Source organism: Mus pahari, chromosome 7 (genome assembly GCF_900095145.1).
Source record: "Mus pahari chromosome 7, PAHARI_EIJ_v1.1, whole genome shotgun sequence".
NCBI lineage: Eukaryota > Metazoa > Chordata > Mammalia > Rodentia > Muridae > Mus > Mus pahari.
Genome location: NC_034596.1, coordinates 42079792 through 42100311, shown reverse-complemented (window position 1 = coordinate 42100311; position 20520 = coordinate 42079792). Strand labels below are relative to the sequence as shown.

The window sequence follows — 20520 nt, the reverse complement described above, 5'->3', positions numbered from 1 at the left end:
CTGGGTTTGGTGGCTGATGATGGGATGGATCCCCGGATGGGGTAGTCTCTGGATAGTCCATCCTTTCATCTTAGCTCTAAATTTTGTCTCTGTACTTATCCTTTCATGGGTATTTTGTTCCTCTGTTATTTATTTTTAACAAATGATTTCTCAAAACGGCAAGGTCTGAAATCAAAATAATACTTTAGTACAACTGATGAGTTTGTATTTCATAAGACAGACTTCTATACCACTTCTCTGAGAAAGACTTTTTAATTTGCATAAGACTAAAAACTCATTTCTATGTCTCTCTTTTGTATTTTTTAATGATTTTTGGGCAAAGAGCACTTCCTTCTTTATAAAATAAAGGTTGTATCAGGGACTTACTCAGTTCTTTTGATAAGCAGTATCAGATACCAATGGAGACAAGAATAAACAAAAGCCTGTATAACAGGCTATACTTTGTTAGAAGGAAAGTTCATACATGGCACCCAATATGTGGCTGAACAAAAACACCATGGCCCGAGTACCCTTAGCAATGACTAGAGAAGCACAAACCAGGAAGAGTGGATTTAGGTGGCAAAGCATGAACTATATACACCAGGTGAGGATAAGAGCACACTTATATGGGCCACGCAGTACCTTGTGCAGAGAATTCCCAGAATATGCAGATTACCATTAGTTTCTATTTTTCCTAAGTCAGTCTAGTTACATAAAAGTTTATTTGTATTTAAAATCTAAAAGGAAGTGTTTAAATTATCTTCTGAAATAACTGGAAGCTTATTGATCTAGTTCTTAAAAAAAAAAAAGAAGAAGAAATGAAATTTGACAACTAGCTTTCTTCCTTTTATGAGTCAAAGAGCTGAATCTTACAAGCTGTCCACTGTCTTCAAGGTCATGCACAGGGGCTGACTATTCAGCCAACTACCACCCACATTCTCAACCATTCCCAGCTCTTATCCATCTCATCGCTTGCTATGACAACGGAAGCAGCACTGTTAGTTATGTGTGCTAAGCAAAGGATACACACCTTGATTAATTTTTCATAAAAATTTTCAATTCAATATAAAGATTTACAAGGGAAATAATACAGTGAAGATTACTTGACCTATGGCACCATGTTCAACTTTTGTAAATCTAACTAGACTAACATTTCTTTATAAATGCTACAAGAAACCATTATGAGCAATTAAAATAAAAACGTTAAAATGGCATTAGCCTTGAACAATTGGTCACTTCAATAATTTATTTTTGTTAATGATAAGAATATTTTTTCAGTAAAATTGAATAATTAACTCTAACAGTAAATGGTAAAAGTATTCGATCTACAAAAGTGAACATTATCTTGAAATTTCAAGAAAAAGTTAGTTCACTGGAAATGCTTCAATCTTTTTGAATAGAAAACTGTGTCCAGTTTTTTCATGTTTCAAACATAAATGTACTTTAATAAAGAAAATCCCATTTCCTTTATCCTTTTCAGTGATTATTACAGTGAAAAGTAACACATGGATTGTGGGTGCACCTAGTAAAATGCTAAGTAGTGTAAATGTAAAGAGAAATCACCTTTTTGACATGAATGAAAATCAAGTCACACAAATTCCCCATGATTGAAATGAGTAAAAGCAAAGGCTAAAGTGTAACATCCCCCATTTCTTGTTTGGCACATATATTAATACATTTTCAAACAGTAAACAATTTAAGACCAGTAGATACTAAAATCAACTAGCACAGTAATCAAATGCCTAAAGGTTATGAACATCTTAATACCTAATTCCCACATAACTTGTGTTACCAATCATATCTTCCATGAGGATTGAGCTGTTCAAAACATTATCTGATTCAGGATAATTCATTAAGTGTCCTACAGAAAACTCCTGTTGAATCACACCGTTCCTCTCTAAACTGGTGGATCTTTTGATGGCCTTCATTTATGAGAACACATGTGTACCCCACTCACAATTTTGAAAAAAATGGAAGGCCTTCATACATGTCACTTTTTAATTTTATCCAATCATTGATCTTCTGAAGAGTTGTTTTTTCTTGACTTAATATTTTTGCAACTTTTTTCATCTTTTGATCATTTCTTTCTATATACTTCATCCCCTCCAGCTGAAGCTGGTCCAGTTTTTCATCCCGGCTTTCATCTAGGGCGATGTTTTCACATATCACAGGATTAAATCTAAAATACGTGTCAGAAGGTAACAGGCCATCAAGCATGATATGGACTTCTGTTAAAACAAAAATGAAAAAATGGTTGGTAAGAAAAGGTATGAGGTAAGTTATTTTTAAGTGATCCATTAATTTTCTCATTTAAAATTATCTTCATTTTAGGCGCATTACAAACATGTTTAGTTTACTCACAAGAGGTTCAACCTACATCAAAAACAAATTCTACAAATTACAATTTATTTCCAAATACTTCACACATTTTGCTAACTACTCTCCTTGATGAAATGACTTTTCTTTTGCTTTTCATTATTTGCGGGATCATCTTCATTGGGCTATGTATTTATGCATATTAAGACTCATCACTTTTAATTATGTAATTTGAGAAAATTTGATAAGCATTTGTGTTGCTACTATAAGACATACACACTCCCATGATCTCCAAAGGTTTCTGAGTCTCCACAGTAAACCATCCTTTACCCCGTCTTTCATAAACGATGTCAGACAAACATCCTTTATCATCGTGTCAGTTGTCTTGTCCTCCTCATAACTAGTCATATTTAAACTCACAATTTAATCAGTAATTGTTTAGAGAGGCCACATAAACTTGCTATTATATTTTAATAACAATTTACTGTAAATTATTATGTTTCAATGTAATTCTTATATGTTTTCAAAGTTAACTGTCATAAGCCTCTGTATTTGTGTCATTAACGACAGTGTAAGTACAGTGAAGTAACACTTCACATCTTCTAAAAATTCCAAAAGAGCTTGCCACTGTCTGACATATAGACTTATGCAGTATGAGACCGGTTCACTAAAGACTATGTATGGTAGATGAAAGGAATTTTCTACAAGAAAATCGTAAACATTCATCACAAATGCAAATTAAAAGTCACAGTATGGGCTGGTGAGATGGCTCAGCGGTTAAGAGCGCCGACTGCTCTTCCAAAGGTCCTGAGTTCAAATCCCAGAAACCACATGATGGCTCACAACCATCCATAACAAAATCTGATGCCCTCTTCTGGAGTGTCTGAAGACAGCTACAGTGTACTTACATATAATAAATAAATAAATAAATTAATTAATTAAAAAAAGATTTATTAATAAAATTAAAAAAAAAGTCACAGTATAATGTTGGCTCTAAAAGATAAGAGACAAAGAAGTGTTGTTGAGAAAGTGAAAAAAGGGACCAAACTGTATTACTGGTAGATATGCAAACTGGTAAAACTACTATGCAAAATAATACAGGGGTGGCTTTACAGAATTATATAACTACAAGTGCAAGGAACTCCACTCTGGGTATATACTTGAAGGAAATGATATCAGAGTCTTGAGAAGGTATTTGTCATACCCTGTTTACTGCACTATTCAAAACAGTCCAGATGTGCATTCTAATATGTATGTTACATACAGTAGGATGTTAGCTTTAAAGGCAGAAAAAACTCCTGTCATCTGCAACATGACAGATGGGTTTAAAGGACATCATAGTTATTGAAACAGGCTGGATGCATGAAGACAAATGATGCGTGATACGTATATGTAGAAGCTAAGGTAGTCAAGCTTAGAGAGAAGAGAGTGAGAATGCTAGCTGTCCCAGAGTTTGGGGGTGGTAGGTATTGGCCAAAGGGAATAAACTTTCAACCATTACAGCTGAAAAATAACTAGTGTTTAAATATACAGTATGGTAACCACAGTTAATCACACCAGGAAAAGAAAAGATTCCTTAGTTTGTGCATGCCAATAATTACAGATTCTACTTACATTTAAAGAACAAGTTGTATAGCTTTTGTCAGTTTTAACAAAGTGAAAAAGGTATCTTACTAATTTAGCAAAACTAATTTGGCAAAAACTTTTCAGATAGCAAAAAATTCCCATTTATCATGTTTTTGTGGGTTACCTTTTAAAAGATTAAAGTTCTTAACAGAAAGTAAAGAACCTCACTAAGTTACTGATTTAAGTAAAGATATGTTGATATAGAGAGAATGACTTAAACATGGAGCTGTTACATACTACTTTAAGAAATTAATAACCCATTTTAGAACCTAAAAATAAAGCAGTAAGATAAAGAGATCTAAACAAACCTAAGGTTCAAAACTCACTATTCAACAGACACTCACCAAAGGCTTAATATGTGCTAAGAACTGGCATCAACAATAAATCAGACGAGAAACATAAGTATTTCTGCATTTTAAGGTCTGAAGTTGAATCTCAGGGCCTCACAAATGCCAGGCAACAACTCTAATTCTGAGCTACACTTCCACTTTCTGCCTTATATTCTAATAGCACAGAGAAATATGTAATAAATAAATGTATAGCTGTAAGAGGAAAATGTGCTTGGACAGGGAGGAAGAAGAAAAGCTGGGTAAGTGGCTGGAATAAGGAGATGAGGAAACGGGCTGGAGATGGCTCATCGGTAAAGAGCACTGACTGATCTTCCAAAGGTCCTGAGTTCCAATCCCAGCAACATGGTGGCTCACAACCATAATGAGATCTGATGCTCTCTTCTGGAGTGTCTGAAGACAGCTACAGTATACTTAGATATAATAAATACATAAAAATCTATAAATAAATAAATAAATAAATAAACAAACAAACAAATAAAAGGCGAGGAAACTGAAGTAGTCTGGAAAGGTCTCTGGAGAACAGACAGCCTGAATAATGCAAAGTCCACGCATCTATCTGAGCAGAGAGCCTTTATAGGGACACTCCAGCAATAGCAGAGGCCATGAGGCCCTTGAGTTCTTAGAAAGTATGGAGAACAGTAAGGATTAATGAGGTAAATACACTTGGGGATAGAAGAGGCACATTCAGGGGTTCAGTTTTATAAGGTCTGGTGTTAGTGGAGGAAGGCTTTTGGACTCTGTTCCACAGACAGAAAGCCTAGAGAGAGTTATGAAGAGGAGGGACAACTGATATTTTAATGGCGCACATTGGTCTTTCCTAGACTATACTAGAAGGGCACCAAGAACAGAAACAAGAAAGTATTTTAAGCCGGGTGTGGTGGCGCACACCTTTAATCCCAGCACTCGGGAGGCCAAGGCAGGTGGATTTCTGAGTTCGAGGCCAGCCTGGTCTACAAAGTTCCAGGACAGCCAGGGCTACACAGAGAAACCCTGTCTCGAAAAACCGAAAGAAAAAGAAAGTAAGTATTCTAATGCCAGGTGACTTCCAAACTTGTCAGAATCCAATTATCTTAATCCTCCAACTGTTTCAGTTATTATCTAAACATTTAAACCCATCTAACCTTTGTTGCTTTTCTTTTTCTTAACTGGCAAGTCTCCACCTAAGCTTTTGTGCCAGGTCAGCTTTACGTCTTTAACTCTAAGTGAGGGGAGTAGTCTCTAGGATCACTGAACAAAGGAAGGGTGAGGAGCTCACAGTGCAGACCTAAACCACTCTTTCTCAGTTGAGATCACATTTTACCTAAATCAAAATACTGTGACTGATGTGTCTGAAGATAGCACAGAAAGACTAACCCTCTGTATCCGTAGCACTGCTGATAACATTAGAGAGCTTGGTCTTCAGGCTGGTGTACGTTGAGGTATTCCTCACATCACTCTCATACCGTCCTGTGCCCAAGGATACTATACACTCTAGTGGGGTATCTGGCCAGATGCATTTACATTCATGTAGGGCCAAGGCCGACGGGTTGTTCAGAAGCAAACCTCCATCCTGTAAAACACAAGCCATAAGAACAGTCAGTTCAGTACTTACTCCAGGGAAAACCTATCACTGCAGTGATGGACTTACGACAGATGAGTGTATTCACATGCTACAGCTGTAAAACCCACTCTCTAGAAGGATAAGTTTTAGTTTCCTATTTTGAATGACTTTTTGGATTGCTTTATGTATGCTACTTAAAAGTACTGAAATGAACTAAAAATCGTAAAAACAGTTTCATGTGTCTTTATTTACTAATTGTGTATGCACCCACATGAAGGCAAGAGGAAAACTGCCATGTGGGTCCTGAAGATTGAACTCAGGTCATTGGACTTGGAAGCAAGTACCTCTAACCACTGAGCCATCTTACTAGTCCTGAACCAAACAACTTTTAAAGACACTAGGATAGTTAATAGTTAATAAGAACAAAACAGTCTCTCACAAGTTCAGTGTAATCAAATTAACTGAAATTTAAACAAAATAATTTTAAGGTATCATATCCACAGTACAGCTATAACCTGAAGTAGGAAAGTTTAAACTTCTAAGAAAGTTCTGTTCTCAACATGTGGGTCATGATCCTTTTGGGTGGTCTAATGACCCTTTCACAGAGGTCACCTACAACCATTGGAAAATAGGTATTTATATTTCATAACAGTAGCAAAATTATAGTTATAAAGTAGCAAAAAGAGTAAGTTTATGGTTGGGGTCACAACATGAGGAACTATATTAAAGGGTCACAGCATAAGGAAGGTTGAAAACCTCTATTCTAAGTGTTTATCAGTAGCAACATGATTTTAAAGAATTCAAAAATGTAAGATACGCTGATAGAGTATGTTGTAGAAAAAAATTGAATCTCAATCGGGGTTGAATACTATAAAAATAAGGATGTATTTAAAATTACGGCCAAACTGTAGCAGAATGAATCATACAATAATATTTAAATCTATTTCATTACTATATTGTATAAAATAGCTTAAAATCTGGGACATACATCTGGTTAAAGATATTTTAAGGAACTACTTAGACTTCTTCCTGTATGACTTCCTGTGGGGCTATACATAGACAGTCTGGTTTCCAGTTGAGCTGAGGTCTGAGCACCGGAATGGTGAAAATTCACCTATGTGACATGGTAGGTGTTCCCTCATGCTCCTGGAACTCTGGCTCCTGCCTAAGTTACCACAGCCCCCACAAGAGAAGCATGGCATGGTAGGCAATGTCCCAAGCTTCTGACGTTCAGGCTAGACTTCTCCCCACTTACCTAGCAACAGAAAAGATAGTAGCTCATTTTAAAGGGGGCTGTTTGGCCCCTCCTTGCTCTCTCTCTCACCCATCTAACTCCTTTGTTCTCTTGCTCTTACTCTCCTCTCCTCTCCCTCTTTCTCTCTAGCCTTTCTCTCCTCTCTCTCTCTCTCTCTCTCTCTCTCTCTCTCTCTCTCTCACACACACACACACACACACACACACACACACACACACACACTTTTCTACCTTCTCTCTCCCCCTGCCTTTCTATAATAAAGCTCTAAAACCATAAACAATCTCTGCTCATCAAGGCTGCACTCACTCAATCAAGGAACCTCTCTTTCCTCAGCCCTCTTTCCCATAGCCCCGGGCTACAGGGTATACCCCGGGGCATCTTTTGGTTTTGGGGGCTGCCCCTTGTCCACCTCCTGACGAGTGGGTCAGAGGCTTGGATGCCCACCCGGGGGTGAGTAGAAAGCATCTTGCAGCCCTCCGGTGTCCGTCCGCCTGTCCCGAGCATAGGTAGAACTCTGGCGGGACGTGGCTATCCTCCCTTCCCCTCTTCCCTTGGGCCCCTTTTTAGTTCCCACATATTCCCATTGTAGATATTTGATTTGTTACTGTGTGTCACTTAGTTTTTGAGTCTCTAGGAGTACCTCTGTACTCAGCAAGTTTCTAATTTTGATAAAATCTGCTGTACCACTGACTTTTGTGGATGGACAGTAACTTTAAAAAAAATAATGTTAAGAATCTACTTAATCTTAGATCACAACACTGCTCTTCTAAATGTTTTACACTTAAAACTACAATATTCACTTACTAGTAGTGAATATTGTTGGTATAATTTGTGAGGTTTATGCCAAAATCACAATTCACTGAGTGTTCTTGGTATAAGCTGTGAGGTTTGGAGAGAGTGTGGGAGAGGCAGAAAGAGGTGCAGGCAACAACAGTGATACACTTCAAACCAATTTGTCAGGAAGAGTATCCTTGGGGCTGGGAAGATGCTTTAGTGGATCAAGTGCCTGCTATTCAAATAACAGAACCTGAGTTCAGATACCACACACTGTATTTGTAACCTCAGCACTGGAAGGCAGAGATAGGCAGACTGCTGGAGCCTACTGACCAGCCAGTCTAGTCAATTGGTCAGCTTTGGGTTCCATGAGAGACCTTTCTCAACAAGCTGGAGAGCAAAGACACGTAATTAAGTTAACCACTGGTATTCACAGATTGCGCACATGTATTACACCCATATGCATAGCTTGTTCCACAAAAGTACTATCCATATAGCTCATATGCACATAGGTCTATTTCTGGACTCTGTTCTACTTTACCCCCAACTGCCCCCCCCCACATTGACCAAACTTCCTCAAATAACAGTCCTATAAGCACTCACACTATAAATTCCCTTTGTTGATCCTTGTGAAGTTTAGTAACAATAAGTAAATTCTGACTTAAAAAAAAAAATCTTTGTTTTTTGAGATTTGAATATAATTTCCTCCTTCCCATTCCTCTGTTAAAACCCTCCCACATAGCCCTATTTGCTTTCATGCTGATTGAAACATTTAAAAGAGTTTAAAGAGAGCCACACAGATCGACTTACTTGATGAAGATCACTCCCCAGTGCATATTCTGCAAAGTAGCCTGGAGCAGCTGATGAGGCTCTAATGGCCTGCCACATTTTATACTGACAACCTCCTAAATAGTGAGAGTTGGTACCAGGAAAATGACCATAGTTTCTGAACACAAAAGCTTTTGGTGTTTGTCCTCTGTTTACTATGGTACTTATAGCAGCTACCTAGAGAGTTAAAAAGTAAGCAAAAAATATGACCATTAACCACAATATCTAGATTTTTAAAAAACTGAATACTATCTATTATTATTTATTGGTTAAATGCAAGGAGCCTCATTCTCTAGTCCTACTTGGCCTAAAACTTATCATATTACCTACACTGGCCTTGAACTTGTGCAACTCTCCTGCTTAAATCTCCTAAGTGCTGCGATTACAGTGTGAAGTACCATGGCCAGGTGAGTACTATTCAGTGATATATATCTACAAGACAACAAGAACAATGTGTGAACACAAAGTACTTACAGAAAACTACATGTGTGTTATAGGAAAAAGAAAAGATAAAAAAAAGAAGGTTTGACACAAGTTTGAGATATATTAGATGAGAACAGTAAGAGAAGATGCATTTGAATATATGATTTTATTTAAGATGATTCAGAAAGACACATTTCTAAAGTCATAACTGATATAATAGTGTTGACAATTTATTCTTAGAGTTCAACAAATGCAGTATTTTGAAAGTTATTCACACACAAAAAAATTTCATGTGCTTTCACGTGCTTTGAAAATGTACTGAGATTCCATCTTACACTTACAATGGCTAAGGTCAATAACACAAGTGACACTCACGCTTGCAAAGATGTGGAATAAGGAGAACATTCCATTGCTGGTGGGAGTGCAGACTAGTACAGCCACTATGAAGATTCCTCAGAAAATTGGAGCTCCATTTACCTCAGGACTCAGCTACACCACTCTTAGACATACACCCAAAGGATGTTTCATTCTACCACAAAGATACCTGATTAACCATGTTCGCTGCTGCTCTATTATAACAGCCAGAAACTGGAAACCACCTAATGTCCTTCTATAGAAGAATGGATAAAGAAAATGGGGTACATTTACACAATGGAATGTTACTCAACTGTTCAGAGAGAGAGAGAGAGAGAGAGAGAGAGAGAGAGAGAGAGAGAGAGAGAGATTGATTTGCAGGCAAATGAACGGAACTAGAAGAAAACATACTGAGTGAGGTAACCCAGACGCTGAAAGACATATATGGTTACATTTCACGTGTATGTGGGTATTAGTCATTAAATAAATGATAACTAACCTATATTCCACAAACCCTAAGAGGTTAGGTATAGGGGGAAGGACTAAGAGGGAACAGATGGGTCTCCCTAGGAGGAGGAAACAGAACAGATTTTACAGGTGAACAGGGGGTGGGTGGGAGAGGAAATGAAAGGATAAAGTAGGGCAGGGGAGGGAAAAAGTGTTGAGGGAGGAAATGCAGGAGAAACAGATGGAATTGAGGGGCGCTTGAGTGGAAACACAGTGCAGTGGAAACTTCCTAAAACATGTGAAGCAATCCTATGAAGTCTAATAATGGAGGATACAGACTCCCAACTGGCCATCTCTTGTCACCAACAAGGCTTCCAGTACCAGGACTAGGTTGCACTTAATTAACCTGTTGGCCAAGGGGATCCCATTGAAATCCCCAAACAAACCCAGACTGTTGCTAAGATAAGGGGTTGCTCTCCACAAACTGACAGCCAGTGACACTGCTGAGGACAACACCCACATAACGCATTGACCATGGAGCAGTGGAGCTGGTGCCTATATGGAATCCTCAGTCCTACATTCTAGTGTCTTTGGTACAGGAAGTTATTCTACTGGCTTCCAAAAGAAACATAAACACAAACCTAGCTATAAAACCTCTGACCTACAATCTGTTCTCCCTGCATGATATGCTATCATAATGGTGGCACAGAACTCGTGGGAGCAGCCGACCAATGTCGGATGTAAGGCCCACTCCACAAGACAGAACCCATATCCAACACTGCCTGGGTGACCAAGAACCTGAGATTAGATAGTCCAAAAACCCAGGGTAAAACAAAGCACTTCTGGTATAAAAGAAAAAAAGTATCACTAAAATAGCCCCAACACTTTGCTATTCTTATAGATCCATGCCTTACTCAGTCTTCAGCAGAGAGCCTTCCTCCTACAGGAGACAGGAGACTCATAGCTAGTTATTATGTAGAGAGTGAGAGTCCTTGGAACACACAGCTCTAAATGAGATGTCTTCATCAAGTCCCTCCCTTTAGAGCTGAGGGAACTCCTCAGAAGTGGAGACACATTGGAACAAGTCCACGAATGAGGCTGTGTGAGAGGATTTCTGAGACTTTGTAAGAAAACTCCAAGTAAACAAGACAAAAGTCCTGTAATCTATGTTCCTCCCTTAGATGGGCTGCTGTTGGAATGTGCTCCTCCCTGATGCAGTGGATATGATAGTTTACTTCAGATTACTCATTATAAGTGGCTAGCCATCATTTGTTTATATATCTGTATAGGAAAACATGTTTTCACCTGCAGCTTAGGATTATATACAGCTTGAGCTCACAAAAAACTTCACCCAGGTGACGTTCCTTAACCCTCAGGGTATAAATTGTCTGATGCTCTGAATAAAGAAGGTTCTTTAAAAAAAAAATAATAAAGGTGGTTCTTGAGTAAGACTTCATTCTATCTTATTTACTGACTCCATTCTTCTAGGTCTTATCACCAACTAGAGCAGCGACTGGGGTGGAAAAGTACAAGAGCCAGGGGGGGATGAAGCATACTAGGAGAATAAGACCCTTTGAATCAACTGAGCAAAGCTCATATAAACTCAGAGGCTGAAGCAAAAAGCACAGGTCTTGCACAGGTCTGCACTAGGTCCTCTGCATATACATTATAGCTTTCAGTTTAGTATTTTCATGGGACTCCTTTTAAGTTCCTGAACAAGTGGGTCTCAAATTCCTATGCCTACTCTTGGGGCACTTTTCCTTCTGTTGGGATGCCTTGTTCAGCCTCAACGTGATGGGCTTTGCTTTGTCTTACTATATTTTATTTTGTCATGCCTGGCTGTCTTCTCTTAGAAGCCTGTTCTTTTCTAATGAGAGATATAAAGGGAGTGGATCTGAAGGGAAGGGGAGATGGGAAGGGACAGGGAACAGAGGGAGGGAAAATTATAGTCAGGATATGAGAAAAGAATCTATTTTCAATAAAATAAAAGAATGAGGAAAATATGATTTTAGTAAAGTCACAGCATCGTCCTGCATAGATTCTCAAAGCTTTCAAATGACAGGCCTAAGTTTTCCTGTTCTATGTCAAACCCAGTCAGGGCCCTGTTTGTTTTGTCATTTAATAAACAAAGGTCCTATCCTAGATTTCTAGACTTCATGACTCTTTGTCATCTATGGATACCAGCTGGCCATTCACTAAAATCCAGAGGGTCTTTCTATAACTGAGATACCGAAAAAGAAGAGGATTAAGAATCCTATCGGTAGCTGTCTGCTCTATTATAACAACAACAACAAAACCTTTGCAAATGGCTCAAGATTTCCCATGCACATCTATTCTTTTACCCAAAGTTAACAACTTCCCATAATTTGTAAACAAGTATTCAAACAAAAACAGAGGCCCAGTAATCTAGAACAAACCAGAGGGGTAGGTAGGGCACATCCTAAAGTCCTCTCCCAAGGAATGAAGTCATCTCTTTGTCGTGGCCTTCAGGAGCACTGTGTGATCTAATCTGTCTACTGTTCCAGTCTCATCCCACATGCTGCCCTCAGATCCTTGGGCCCTAGTCTCTGGGAAAGCTTACAGTTCCTGGAATTCTCTTTGAGCCCTGCATAGACCACTCTCTTTGTCCTTTTGCCAGGAATGCTCCTACTTACAGTAGCCTTCACAATGAGGTCTCACAAAGTGATGTAACCTTCCTTACATCCCTTGAAATGTATGCTTTCAGAGAACTGCTAGTTTGGTCCATAGCATCCATTTCAGGATTACTTCATTTGTGAGATTATTTACTTAACAGTCACATTAAGAAGATAATTCATAGCCCTGTGGTCCCATGTAAGTGTCTAGCTTACTTTAGTATTTTAACATAATAACTAATACAATATTATCAGAAATAAAACCACTAAAGATTAACAAATACAGTACACTTACAAATCATCATTGTTTCTATACACTTTGAAAGCATTGTGATTCTAATAAAGCCTTAGCATTATTATGCACAAATTCAGTGCTATCACAAAGGCATATATATAGCAGTCACAAACATGAAGGTATAAAAGTGATGAAGTTAAATATTCATGGGAGCAAATATGGAGCAGAAACTGAAGGAAAGACCATCCAGAGACTGCCCCACCTGGGGATCCATTCCATATATAGTCACCAAACCCAGACACTATTGTGGATGCCAACAAGTGCTTGCTGACAGCAGCCTGATATAGCTGTCTCCTGAGAGACTCTGCCAGAGCCTGACAAATACAGAGGTGAATGCTGCCAGCCAACCATTGGACTGAGCATGGGGTCCCCAGTGGAGGAGTTATAGAAAGGACTGAAGGAGCTGAAGGGGTTTGCAACCCCATAGTAAGAACAACTTTATCAACCAACCAGTAACCCCAGACCTCCCAGGGACTAAACCACCAACCAGAGTACACTCGGAGGGACCCATGGCTCCAGCAGCATATGTAGCAGAGGATTGTTGGGCATCAATGGGAGTTGAGGTCCTGCGAAGGCTTGATGCCCCAGTGTAGGGGAATTCGAGGGCAGGGAGGCGTGAGTGGGTGGGGGAAACACCCTCTTAGAAGCAGGGGGAGGGGTGATGGGATAGGGGGTTGGGGGGGGACGGGAAAGAGGATAACGTTTGAAATGTTAATAAAGGAAATATCAAAAAAAAAAAAAAGACATCTACAAAAAAAAAGTGATGAAGTTATAAAGACCAGCAGAGGGAGTGCTATCTTGATTTTGCATCCTTATAGCTTGCCATTCAAGAGTAAATATAAGCCATGTGGGATTTCTAGGCACATCAATTATAATCCTCAAGCAAAGAACTATTGTTAAAACTAAGCTAAAACAATTTCAGATTGTGAAGTTTCAAACAAATAAAAAGAACTACATAGAGGCATACCTAAATGACTCAATTTTTAAAAATTAGGATTCTATTTGTGTATTAATATAACCCTGTTGATTTTACATATTATATAAAACTTACCTTTGAAAATCTAAGATAGCAAAATACTTTAATTTTTCTTAACTCGACTAGATTTTGTTAAAATAATGATAAAATATTCTATATTTTCAGTTCCAATTCATTTTTAAACTTTTATTACTTTTATTTCAAACTATCTAGTAATTACATCCTGTATCTTAATAGAATGACCTAATACCTAATAGATAAGGAATCAATAACATCTATTACAAGAAGTTCACAAGACTTTTTCTCACAATACATGTTTTTCCCAGACTCTGTGATGCTCTGCCTAGGAGACTTCACTCACCTTAGGACATGCAGGGTTTCTTGCTGTTTCAATCATTAGTGCAGATCCAATTCTATCCCTTCAGCAAACAAGAACACATGAGTTATAGCAAAACTATTTTATCTCTTAACAATCAAGAACTATACACTTGCCTGCAGCTTTGTGGTTGATATGTGGAAGCCAAATCAACACTTTCCAAAGATACTTTTGTTCATGCTGCTTTATCATAATAAAAAGCAAACTAGGACACATTCCACCTTTAAAAATAACATTAAAGAGAAAATAGGAAAAAATAAAAGTATGTTCTTTAAGAAGGTCTTCTGACCCATCAGACGGTTCAGTATGAGCATGCTTGCTGTCAAGTCTCATGAGTTCATCTGTAGGAACCCACATGGTAGAGAAAACAGTGTGGTACAAATATCCACACACAGATACACACACACCATAAATAAATGTAAAAAAATGATTGAATATACTTTTCAATATACAGCTAATATATTCACAATATAATGAGCACTGCCCTGATATGAAAATGAGCAAAAGATCATATCTATAAAATTCACAAAAAAGTGTAATAAAAATATTTAAAAGGTTGATGGTCACTAAAAACCTCCCAAACTCATATATTTAAAAAATTAATTTGGTTTTGTAAAATAGAAATAAAAATTTGGTGCTGGAAAATGGGTAAACCAGGATCCTATTTTAAAGAACAACTCAGCTACACACACATATTTCCTATAAATTAACAAGATTGATACATTCTGAAAAGTTGGCAGAAGTTTAAAGTTTTCCACCATAGCTAATCCCAATAACAAAAGGAAGAAAAAAATCTAAATTTTTTATGATCATAAATATCCCAGATAGAAACTCTTTAAAAAAATGATACCAGCCCACTCTGGAATATAGTGGTTTTTGTTTTTTTTTTCCAAAGTGCTACTAGTTTTAGTAACTTTGAAAACTAGGGAAAGTATAAATTTACAAGTATAAAATAACTTCAGCTGTATAAACTAAGCGCAATCAGGAGATGTCTCACTGAAGCATGAGAACCAGAGTGTGCATCCTCAGAGCTCACACAGAAAGCTGAGGATGGTGACACGAGAGAGGTAGACAGGCAGACCCCGGGAGCTTCATGGCCAGTCAGCCTGGCCTGCTTCACCAAGCTCCAAACTAGCAGAAGGATCCTGTCTCCAGTGAATGGTGGACGGTGCCTGAGTAAAGACACTGGAGGCTGACCTCTGACCTCTGACCTCCGACCTGCACACAGGTACGTGTGTGCACACACATGCGCACCCCCATACAAACATTCATCCACAATCCACACAAACAGAAATTTTAATCAAGAAAAAAACTTAATATATTACAGGTTACACATTTTTCAATAATATATTTGGGATGATTTAAATTTCTACTTTCCACTTCTAGTTTTGATTTTATCACAATATCTTTGTATTGATTTTATTCTGGAAATAAATTTCAATATTATAGGCTGTTTTAGATTAATGACTTGAGAATAGATTATAAGACATCAAAGAAAAACAACAGTACACAAATATAAATCTATGTACAATATGGTCTCATTTGGGGGGGGGGGTGAGACAGGGTTTCTCTATATAGCCCTGGTTGTCCTGGAGCTCACTTTGTAGACCAGGCTGGCCTCGAACTCAGAAATCCGCGTGCCTCTGCCTCCCAAGCGCTGAGATTAAAGGTGTGCACCATTTTTTTAAAAGGCATTTACTACAAGCTAAGGAGAGGATGCCACCTATAAAATTCCTTCCCATGAGCATGAAGACCTGAGCTCGCTCAGGTCCCCAGAACCCATGGCATGGTGGTGTGGACCTGTAATTCTAGCACTGGGAAAGTGGTGCAGGTGGAACCTTGGGGCTTGTTTACTGTCAGTCTAGGCAAACTGATGACCTCCAGGTTTTCTGAAAGACCCTGTATCCAAAAATCAGTAGGGCTGGAAAGATGGTTCAGTGGGTAAAGACACTTGTTTCACAAGTCTGCCACCCTGACTTCAATGGCTAGAATACATGAAAAGGTGGAAGAGAACTGACTCCACAAAGCTGTCCTCTGGCCTCCACATACATGCCATAGTACATTCATGTGGTGGTCAGAATATACTTGCCCCATGGGAAGTGGCACTATTACGAGTCATGGCCTTATTGGAAGAAGTGTATCACTGTGGAGGTGAGGCTTTGAGGTCTCATATACATGTTCTCAACTGGCCACTATGATCCAGAGCCTCCTCCAGCTGCCTGCAGGAGATAGTCTCTTTCTGGCTGCCTTCAGATCAAAATGTAGAATTCTCAGCTCCTCCAGCACCATGTCTGCCTGCAGTCTGCCATATATCCTGCCATTATGATAATGGACTGAACCTCTGAAACTGTAAGCCAGCCCCAATTAAATACTTTCAGAATTACCTTGGTCACAGTGCCTCTTCACAGCAGTAAAACTCTAACCAAAATAATGTATATCCACACATCATACACGCAATAATAGATAAATAATAAAATGGAGTGATGGAGGAGGACACCTAACATCCACCTCTAGCTTCCACTTGCATGTACATGGATTCCCCACATATATAAACATATATAGAGATGAATATATGAACATATATATATATATATATATATATATATATATATATATACTCGCACACAAACCAAACAAGGTAATATAATTTCTACATGCAAATCTTACTCAAACTCAAGAATCTGTCACTAGAACATAATTACCAAAATAGTAATAGTAGTAATAGTAATTTACTGGGAATATTATTATTATTATTTGTATTTTCTCTAATTTTTAAACTTTAAAATGTATAAACAACTATATACCTAAAATCTTTTAAAAGGGATTGAAACTCACTTAAGGATCTTTTCCCACGTGTTACTGTCATAAAACGCATGGCTCCAACTCATTTTGACGGTCCCGACAATGACATTCTGTGTAAACACATCTGAGCCCAACTTTCGATAGAGTTCCTCACATTCATCCAGTGGCATGTGAAACAATCCCAGCATAAATGCCAATATGGCCCCTGAAAAGAACATTCTTAGTCTTTATCATTAGTGAAGTAACTGCTCTTACAATTTACACATGGCTCTGAGACAACCAACCTGCTGAAATTTTATCTCTGATACTTTCTGAACTTGAGACAAAGAAATTCTCAGAGTCCCAAGTTTTTCCCTTCTGTGAAGTGGGTATAAATTATACACTAAATTAAATTATATATAAGATGTCATAGGAAATAAAACCATGTTTTACTAAAAGAATTCAGTGTATTTGGCAACTCATTAAACAAGTTCACTTTCAGTTTGGTCCTAGAATGTGATGAAAGAAATGAAATATTCTAGGATGTCCTTTAAATAGCTGACTTCACATACCAGTTGTAATTGGTGGGACACTCTGCCACCTAGTGGTTGTACTTGCCTAACTCCTAACTAAAGAGGAAAATGGGGTTTTAATCAGCAAGAGAGTGAAGACCTACTTAACTTCTTAACATGTAAAGAAATAAACAACAATGCAGTTTAAAGGTTTTTTAATTTTTAAGGTTTTTATCTTATGTGTATGAGTGTTCTGCATACATTTATGTCTACACACCACATGTGTACCTGGTGTGCAGAAAAGAGCACTGGATTTACTGGAATTGGAGTTACAGATGGCTGTGAATTGAACCTGGTCATGAGGAAATTCAGCAGTGTTCTCTTAATCCCCAAGCCATTTCTCCAGCCCCCCAAAGTATATTGGAATCATTCCAGTAAAAGATTAAATAGAAATATTATGGATTAAACTATATAAAAGTATTTTTAACTTGGAGAATAATCCTAATAAATAATTTGCTAAAAAAAAAAAAATAAAATGCCTTTTTTTGGGGCAGGTGATGGTGGGGAGAGGGTCTGCTCTATGTAGCTCTGGCTGTCTGAGTTTGCTGTGTTTACCAGGCTAGCATAAAATCCACAGAGATCCTCCTGTCTCTGTCTCCCGAATGCTAGCAAAGTGCCTTTATTTTCAAAAAGAACTTCTATAAAGATAAACAGATACTTTAAAAAGAATTAACTTTATTAAATAAGGACACTACCCTTAAACTAAATAGATGTTTGTTGACATCATAAAAACTGTAATTATAAACCAATTTAGTAATAAACAAAATGGGAAAACGAAGATAAGTTATTAAGCACTTATAAGTAAAAAAACGTAGTGAAAAGCAATGTCACAGACGTAGAAACTTACATGTTGTACAAGCTCATGACTGGGCACTGGTGTGTGGGGCTCTACTGTAGTAGTCACTCAACACCAACACAAAGCTACCATTAGATGTTTCAGCTCCCAGGACCACTCCAAATTTAACAGAAAAGGGTAGACTAATGTTTCAAAACAAACAAGCCCACAAATAATACTATCCTTAGGAAATGTCTCTGACAAGTGTTCAGAGTCAAATCGCCTTTTCCTAGTTTAAGAGTCACAATAAATTCTAATATATTAAAAGAGATCTGTGGAGCCCAAGCAGGCCTAAAACTCAAGTTGGCCCTGTGTCAGCATCTAGAGTGCTGAGAGTAAACACATGTGCCACCATACCTAGCTGCTTGCTGCCTCTTTCTTTACAGTCATTTTGCAGCTCTCCATCTACCTGGAGGTAGATCTCATTTTTCTATTTTGTGATGAACTGAATTTGGAATTGCTTTTGTTTTTCCCCATACATATACCAACTAGCAAAATTTAAAAGTAGCTATCTAAAACCAAAGACACATTTGTCACTTTAAGTTCTCCTTTCAAATCACCAAATAATATAGAAAAAAATTACTCATTGCTATTCCTTACAGACAAATAGAACTTATTAGTACCTTTAATTTCCTATTAGAAGCACCAACTGACCACCTACCAGTGCATCCTTCCACCACCATTCCCTTACAAGTGACTATGTCCAAAATCAGCAATTAGTAATTGTTCCTTGCCAATGTAACTAGTTGAAAATATAATAAAAAATAAGTCATTTTAAATGCTTAAACGTAAAAGGTTACATATTTAAACTATAGTCAGTTTTAAAAGTTGATCATACAAACAATTACTCATCATTAAAGTTGTGAAATTACTGTCCATCACTTCAGAGAAGGTCCATGATCTGAAGCCTGTGCTGCATGCTCTTGGTCTGTGATCCACTGGTGGCTCACACCCATTCACATGATGGTCATTACCTGTGCTTACACCGCAGATGTAATCAAAAAGCTGATGAATCGGCTTCTGAGTAAGTTCAACCAACTTCCTCAGAGTCTGAAGAGCAACCACACCTCTGTGAACAGAAAACAAATTGATAATTTCTCTTTCAAGGGAAACTCAAGGTAAAGAAGAAAACAATTCTAAAAATGTTTACAGCTTATATACTGCCAAGAAAATAACTCAAACTTGCACCAGTTAAAATCATCTGACCAAATTTTAGGATCACTTCAAAATGCTAACACAAAGCCCCTGCAATGACAATGTACTTATACATTTGTAGTATTGTTTTTAAGTAATATAAAGATATGAGAATATTAGATATATTTTTAAAACCTCAATTCTATAAAGCACTTTAATAAACCATCCTCAGTGGTTCTAAAGTACTATCAACTGTTTTCTTCTTTTATTAATATAGCTGGTCTCCTATAATTCCATGTATTTGTATTTATGTTTCACTGGTCTGATTTTCAAGCTATCTTCTTTAATTTTTAAGTGTTTTGAAACAATAATTTTAGAATCATCTCTACAATAAGAGTGTATAAGTTAATATTACTGACACTTTGTTCATTTCTGGATCTTTTAAATAACTTAAGTCTTGAAATAATAGCAAGTAGCTTTCCTATTACCAAGTGAGAATGGGGATGTAACAGTAGTCCAGGGGGTCTCAGATTACTTGGATATCACATATGTTGACAATTCTAAAGAACAATGGCAAGTTCAGTTCCCAATACATGATGAGGGGTAGGTCAGTACTGCAACACAACGAAAAGTTTCAAATTATACCTTGTTGGGGCTAACAGAGGTCATTAAAAATAATGTTTACATTGTAGTAGGACACCAAGTGCTGACTTTTGCTTGCTTGCTTGCTCGCTTCCTTTTCTGTTGAGAGATATAGGCTCACTATATAGTCTTGAGTGACCTTGAAATCAGAGAGATGCCCCTGCCTCTGCCTCTCAAGTTCTGGAATTAAAGGTATTGCACTACCACACCCAACATGACTTTTTTTTTAAAGCTGAGATAAGCAATGTGTATTTCAGGAGCTGTGAGACAATGGTTGCTATATTATAATTCCAGGTAAGACATGAAGAATTAAACATGGTGCTATTAAAATAGATTTAACAAAATGACATGCTGGGCGGTGGTGGCGCACGACTTTAATCCCAG

General features: G+C 37.7%; 1 protein-coding gene across 1 annotated transcript in view; it reads right to left on the bottom strand.

Moving 5' to 3' along the window:
- Nucleotides 1-1014: 1014 nt before the first annotated feature.
- Nucleotides 1015-20520, bottom strand: part of Pnpla8 (patatin like phospholipase domain containing 8) — a 46183-nt gene continuing 26677 nt past the window's right edge. The window contains exons 5-10 of the mRNA XM_021201710.2: nt 19335-19429; nt 17008-17179; nt 14158-14215; nt 8651-8845; nt 5625-5820; nt 1015-2207 (exon numbers count right to left, since the gene is read on the bottom strand). Coding sequence (XP_021057369.1) covers nt 1933-2207; nt 5625-5820; nt 8651-8845; nt 14158-14215; nt 17008-17179; nt 19335-19429 — 991 coding nt within the window. The 3' untranslated portion in view covers nt 1015-1932. The remainder of the gene's footprint in view (nt 2208-5624; nt 5821-8650; nt 8846-14157; nt 14216-17007; nt 17180-19334; nt 19430-20520) is intronic.